The sequence below is a fragment of the Myotis davidii genome, unplaced genomic scaffold (genome assembly GCF_000327345.1).
Source record: "Myotis davidii unplaced genomic scaffold, ASM32734v1 scaffold663, whole genome shotgun sequence".
Classification (NCBI taxonomy): Eukaryota; Metazoa; Chordata; class Mammalia; order Chiroptera; family Vespertilionidae; genus Myotis; species Myotis davidii.
Window position 1 is genome coordinate 2,192,390 of NW_006295816.1, and position 6,334 is coordinate 2,198,723.

Below are 6,334 nucleotides of genomic sequence, written 5' to 3' on the forward strand. Positions count from 1 at the left end.
CGCGCCCTTACCCTCGGCGCGTGAATACGAAGGGGGGCACGACTCGGCCTCGCGGACGCACCAAAGCCTGCTCCGCGGCCGCCGCCTCCGGGCCGCCGCCCCCCGCCGCCGAGGCGAAGGGCCACAGCCCCCGAGCTTTGGAGCCGCTGGTGCCCATGTCAGGGCCGCCGGCGCATGGCGGACCCCCGCGGCTGCTGTGCTCTCACAGGGCAGTCCGCGCCACCATTCCTGCCCTGGCTTCCGCTCGCAGGTGCCGCCGCCGTCTTCCGCAGGGTCGGCTGTCTCCACGGAAACCTCATTTCCGCTTCCGCCTGTCCCTCATGCTGCCCCCTGATTGGCTGTTCCTCCCGTCGATCCGCAGAGCGAGACCAATAGCCGCCCCCAGACATCAGGCATCCCAGCATGCACCGCGAGACGTCAGGTCCCGGCAGGCCACGGTCTCCAGCCGGGGCGGCCCCCACTCAAGAAGGCGGTGGCTTGTCCTGCGCGCCTGTTTAGCGCGTATGGCGCCTCCGACGTGCCTGTGCCCGTCGGTCAGGTACAGCGGGCCTGCCCGACTACCAGTGTCCCCCTCAACCGGCTCTGTGGGACTTGACCCCCGGGGCCAGGCCGGCCTCTTTCTGTTCCTTTTGCCATCACCACTGGCAGGTGGAGAAGAAACGGAACCTATGGGAAGTGAGGACATGGCCACTTGTCATACAGCCACATCGAGGCCTGAGAAGTCAAATCCAGTGTCCTCCCCGAACCAGCAGAAGGTTTGCTTCAGGAAGGCAGGGCCTAACCGCCGGCTGTGCCTCAGGGAACATGAGCAGCTTCCAGAGCGGCTCCCACAGCTCTGCTCTGGGGTGTGGGGTTCCCCTGAGCGCTGGCTGCAGCTGATGATCTTGCCCAAAACAAGACCTGAGCCCCAGGGTGCCGAGAGGACTTACATATCTGTACCCAAATCCTTCAAATTGGTCCCACAGTGACCTTGAAAAGCTGTTCTGTGAGCCTGTCCATCACCTTGGGCAGCCACTGGCATGAAGGGCAAGCGGGGCCGCAGCCCATACAGAGTGCAAAAGCGGGAGAGTCTTGAATCTTTATTCAGCCAAGTTTTCCCAAGCCCCAGGCCCTGATGATGACTGTCATTCCCACCCCTTTCCCCACAGGAGGTATTCAGCTGAGGCCACAAAATATGCATTCACACACATCATGAAAAATACCCCAAGTAAGACCCTGGCTTTGATTGGCAAACAAGGCATGGACCTGAGCCAGTGCCCACAGACCCCAGACCAGGTCCTCCTCCTCGGAGGCGCACTGAGGCACTGTTGCTGCAGTGGCAGCAGCACGCAGACTCCAGGGTGTGCCAGAGCCGAGGGCACTGCAGAGGAAAACCTGCATTCTTCCTCGATGCCTGCCTGGTCTTCAACACCCACTATTGGTCCTGAGACCCCATCCCAGACATACAACCCTTCCCCATAGCTGAGGGTCCTCATCCCTGCAAACATGACCCTATTCTGTTGGTTGGGTCTCCAAGATTCTCGTATCTGAGACACAAATTAAGGAGACTTCTGTCTGCTCTACCCTTGCTGCAATCCTGTCCACCATGACTCAGGACACGAAGGGCAGAGGGTGCAGAGCCATGCTCTGCTACACCCACGGGTGGACACAGGGGGCCCGCTCCTTTGCTGCTCTCTGGGTTCATTCCGCCAGCCAGATGAGGGCCTCCATGCACACTCATTCCTCAGGCCAGACAGGCCCTGTCACACTCACACGGCACACCCTCTGTGCTGCCTACGCTCCTCCTTCCACCCAGGGGGAGAAGAGGTCACCCCAGGGGGCAGGCATGCAGGGCCTCCTGGATCTTCTGGCGGCAACAGGAGTACTTCTGCAGGATCTGGCGGAGGTGTTCCTCTTCCTCCCGCTGTAGGATGCGCAGGAAGTTGTGGAGCTCAGGCATGCTGAAGGCATCCCACTGCAGGGAGGAGGGGTGGCAAAGGCTGCAGCAGGCATGGCCAAACCAGCAGGCCTCTCCAGAGAAGACCAGAGCATCATGGTCACACCTGAGGCTTTCTGATTAGGTTCTTGCCTGAATGGTCTGTGCTAGGGTTCCCACCAAGTCTGTCTAGAAGACGGGTCCCACAAAGTAGGCAGTCACCTCGAGACAGGTAACCAAACCAGATGTTCCCAGTCACCACAGACAGGTCATGCTCACACTCTTAGAGTCTAATCCCACTTCATGGGCCCAACACATTGGAACCAGAAAGCTCCCAGGTGAAAAGTCCTCACGACTGGAGGGAAGCCCTGGACGTCCTGGGGCCACCTGTGTGGCTGCAATATGGCCTGGGATCACCACAGCGTGAGATGGACTCCTGCATCTCCCGAGGACTCCCACAACGGGAGAGAGCAGAGCACCAAAGCCGTTCTCCCTGGCGTCCGAGACAGGCCCAGACTTGCACGAACGGCCAGGAAGCCTTCACTCGGCCACAGGCTCACACACTCCTGGAGAAGCGTGGCGGGGCTTGTCCGTCACCCTCCTCCTCCTCCGAGCCTTACTGTAGCTGCAACCCTCAGCCCTGCCTAGTGACAACCCAGATGAAGGAGGCTGTGTACTCACGTTCACCTCCCCAGAGTCATTCTCCTTCAGCACGAAGCTCAGGGCCTTCTCGTTGGGCCCCGCAAGGAGTCGTAGCCGCAGGGGCTGCTCATCATCCGACAGCTTCCGGAGGTACACTGAGGTCAGCAGGGGGAGTGATTAGTCAGGCCCGGCCCCGCAGCCCTGCGCGCACAGCTGCACGCACATACATCCCCCAGGGGGTGAGGTGGGAGCCCACCTTGGCCGTGGCGCTCAGCCCGCTCAAAGAGTGCGAACTTGCGGGGGTCGTCCACCACCAAGAACTTGCGCAGCAGGGCCTCGATGACCTCGCGTGCCCGCGTGCGTGACAACACGTGCAGGTGCTTGACAGCATCCTTGGGCAGGTAGAAGGAGGTGCGGCGCCTCACGGCTGTGCTCCGCCCTGGGCCCCGCCGGGCGTCCTGCAAGGTGGGCGGCCTCTTGCTGGCAGGCACGGAGACAGGGCGCACCAGCTTCAGCTGCACCTTGATGAAGCCTGTGTAGGAGCCGTCCTTGTTCTGAAGAGAAACCGAACCATGACTGGCTTCCAGGTGAGAAGGGACAGATCTGGGCACTGCCAGTCCGCACGGGGCCAGGCTGGATGTGCACCCATCTCTGCTGGGCCCGCCCAATTGTGCCTCAGCTGCGACCCTTCAGACATCGGGCCCACAGCTGGGCCCCTGCCCCTCCCCGCACCCCTTCCCAGGCTGTCAACTCACCAGGCTCATGAAGAGGTTGCTGTTGATCTGGCCATTGTACTCCTTGATCTTCTGCTCAATCTCAGCCTGAGAAAGGTCAGGTGTCTCCCACTGCACGGGCTCGTCCTGAAAGATGGGCCAGCACGGACCCTTAAGGAGCCATCCTTGCGGCAGGGCATGCCACAGGCACAGAGGTGAGTCCTGGGTGGGCCGCTCTGAGAAGCGGCCTCTGGCGTAGCCTTTGGAAACTGACAACGTGTGGGCCTGATGAGAGAACCCATCACTGCTTGGGGCTCTGCATGCCAGGGGTGGAGACAGCAAAGGCTGCTCTCTGCCCCGACTGCGACAGTCCAGGTGAGACCCTGAGGGCACCTTAAAACCAAGGCACTGAAACACAAAGCCCGGGGCCAGGAAGAGAAAGGGACGTTGGAATGGACTCACTCACAGTAAAACTACCGCAGCGGCACAGCCCGGTCCCAGCACTTTAGGTGGGCCTGTGTGTGTCCTGCAGAAGGAAGCCCACTTTGCCCCTCACCCTGGCAAAGGGCCCTGGCCCACGGCATGGTGAGAAGTGTGAGGGCTGGTGCACAGCAGGAGCCCAGCCACCAGTGGGCAGAGGGGAGGGGAACCTCTAAAACATTAGCACCCCTTGGCAGAGGGCCTGGGGCCAGCCGCACGTCTGAGATCTAGTGAGGAAACCACTGTGACACGCCATTTGAGCTTGACCCAGGCTGCACAAAAGGTAGCTGCAGGCCAGGTTCCAAGTCTGCCTCCTGCTGGAGCCTGCCCACAAGTGCCAAGCAGGTAGGTTTCTGCACCTCCTTCCTGCTGTTGGATGTTTGGTGCAAAGAGGCAGCGCCACCATTCAGCCCCTCCCCCACTCCTCCAGGACTTGGATCCTTATCGGAAAGGTGGAGTATGGACCAGGGCAGTCGGGCACTGAATAAACTTTCTCCTACCAACTGCCTTGGTCCCATTGCATCAGCCTCACTTCCTTTCCGGGTGATGTCAGACAGGCCCTAATAGGAGAGGGAGTGTCAGAGACCAGCTGAGATCATGGCTGACTAATGCCTTGTCCCAAGTCCCCAGGGAGTTCCCACCAGGTCTCCTACAGAATAGCCCTATGCCGGGCTGTGCTTCGGCGCCCCAAGCTGAAAGCAGCTGATGGGGACGGGTCGGGAAGACGGGTGAGGACGCAGGTAGAGTCAGCCTGTCACTGCTCTGCGCCCGGACTCACTGCTGTCCAGCAGAGCAAGGGCGGTGCAGAGGGTAGGTGGGCTCTCCCGGAGAAAGGTCCTGGGAGAGGAGGGAACTGAGGCCCGTGTGCTTCCCCGAGCTCCCAAGGTCTTGTGGAGAGAGCATCGAGAAGTGACAACTTCAGCACGAGCCTTGGGGACAGCGGGAGGCCCCTAAGGCTGGTAAGAACAAATGTGTGGGCCCTGGAAAATGGGGATTCTGGGTTGGGGTAAAGGAGGGCTGGAGGCTGGGAATAAAGGGTGGGTATGTTATTCAGGCCCAAGGAGAGGGCCTGGGACCGAGAGGAGTGCCTCAGCGAGGAGCGCCAGGATGAGAGGGCTGCTAGGGGCAGGAGGAAAGCTGAGCGGACTCTAGTGCCAGGGCCGGAAGGAAGAGAATTCTGGTCACAGAACAGGGTGGGCACAGGGACGGCACTATCATATTCCCCTGCCTTGGGCTGGCTCTGAGCTCCAGACTGGGAAAGAGAGAACTTGCTCCTTCCTGTTCCTTTCCCGGGGAAGTCAGGGCCCTGGACTGGGATGCAGTGGCTCCGTTCCAGCCCCTTTCCTTCTCCGGGTGACCCTCCCTCGGTAGAGTTACTCCTAACACAAGGGCCTTGGGCAGGAGGCACCGTGCCTCCCACGGGTTGGAGAGGAGGAAGGGTTTCTTTTTGCGTTTCCAAGCTGCCTGGTGAAGGGGATTCCAAGGGCCATCCCAGAGGGATGCCCAGCAGGATCAGAGCATCTCCGTCCCGGAGCACAGAACCCACTCGCCAACTGCCACTGTCCATGGTGACGGACGGTCTGATTCTACATACAACCGGGGACGCCCCGCTCCGGGTCAGTGGGTAGCGTCTTGTGGTTTTCTCGCCTTTCCACAACGGAAAAGAGCTCTGGCCCGAGTGACGGGGAGTTTCAGGGATCCACCCTCGGAGCTTGCACCGAGCTCGGGGCTCAGCTCCTGAGGTCCAGTCTTCATCTAAAGCACGATCCGCACCCCTCTCTTGGCTCCTGTGAGGACCTCGCCTCCATGGCTGCAGGGTCCTGCGCTTCGTAGTCCCATCTCTCTTCCCCATGCTCTGGCCAGGGGTGACCAGCTCCCCAGCAGCTAGTTATCTGAGCCTGGCGGTCACACTCACGGCACAGAAGTCTCCAAGGAGAGGGACACAGGGAGACTCCCTTATATCCTGGGTTAGGGCCCCCCTCTCAGCGAGTTTACAATCTGGCCTTCCCTACCTCTGTGGATAAAGTGCCCGGATGCTTATGGTCCCAAAAGAGGCTTCCTCCCCCGCATCCCCAATCTCGGATCTGCAGGTCCGCTCCACCTTCAGTGTATGCGCCCCCCAGGCCGCACTGCGCGTGCACCCGCGAGTGGGGCTCAGAACCCTCCACAGTCCATCAGCTGCGACAGGCCAGGACCCGCCAGAGGTGGACACTCAGCTCCATCCGGGAGTGCAATGGAGCGCACACCACGCCTGCCCTCTCCCCTAAGAACACTTCTCAATTCCCGGCGAAGACTCCTCCCTCGCCACTTCCTCCTGGTTCCTTCCCAGGGCGGGTGGGTGAGCTCGAACGCGGAAACCGAGGTCTAGCCCGGCCTGCGCCGCGGCCTTAGTCATAGGCGGACCGTGCCCGTCCCTGGTCTGCCCCACGCCACGTAGCTGCTCCCCCTGGTTGGACCGGTCTGTGACGGGGCAAGGCCTCGGCTGCCGGGACCCACGCGCTGAGAGCCCGGCACACGGTCCCACCGGATGCCCCGGGCCGGGATCCACGCTGACGGGAGCGCGGGGCTGCCCACGAAAACTTAC

At 61.4% G+C, this 6,334-nt stretch overlaps 2 protein-coding genes across 5 annotated transcripts in view; both read right to left on the reverse strand.

Annotated features, from left to right (window-relative positions):
- The window catches only part of TUSC2 (tumor suppressor candidate 2), a 3,013-nt gene extending 2,711 nt beyond the window's left edge, over positions 1-302 (reverse strand). Inside the window, exon 1 of the mRNA XM_006770460.2 lies at positions 12-302. Coding sequence (XP_006770523.1) covers positions 12-157 — 146 coding nt within the window. The 5' untranslated portion in view covers positions 158-302. The remainder of the gene's footprint in view (positions 1-11) is intronic.
- Positions 303-1,064: 762 nt separating this feature from the next.
- On the reverse strand, positions 1,065-6,319 carry RASSF1 (Ras association domain family member 1). 4 transcript variants are annotated; one of them, XM_015568345.1, is made up of 5 exons: positions 5,852-6,319; positions 3,313-3,417; positions 2,814-3,111; positions 2,597-2,712; positions 1,065-2,008 (listed from the first exon to the last, which is right to left on the reverse strand). In XM_015568345.1, exons 2-5 carry the CDS (start codon positions 3,319-3,321, stop codon positions 1,808-1,810), a joined length of 624 nt encoding a protein of 207 aa, XP_015423831.1. In that variant the 5' UTR covers positions 3,322-3,417; positions 5,852-6,319; the 3' UTR covers positions 1,065-1,807. The 4 variants fall into 4 exon arrangements, 3 of the variants coding, with proteins under 3 accessions (XP_015423831.1, XP_015423830.1, XP_015423832.1); XM_015568344.1 differs by lacking the exon at positions 5,852-6,319 and adding an exon at positions 4,404-5,844; XM_015568346.1 differs by lacking the exon at positions 5,852-6,319 and adding an exon at positions 4,404-5,839 and having other exon boundaries at positions 1,065-1,954.
- Positions 6,320-6,334: the final 15 nt, after the last annotated feature.

Coding starts and splice junctions, on each gene's coding strand:
- RASSF1 (XM_015568345.1), bottom strand. Junction 2,713..2,813: donor GGCTGAGCGCCACGGCCAAG/GTGGGCTCCCAC, acceptor TGCTGACCTCAG/TGTACCTCCGGAAGCTGTCG. Junction 2,009..2,596: donor ATGACTCTGGGGAGGTGAAC/GTGAGTACACAG, acceptor TTCTCTGGAGAG/GCCTGCTGGTTTGGCCATGC.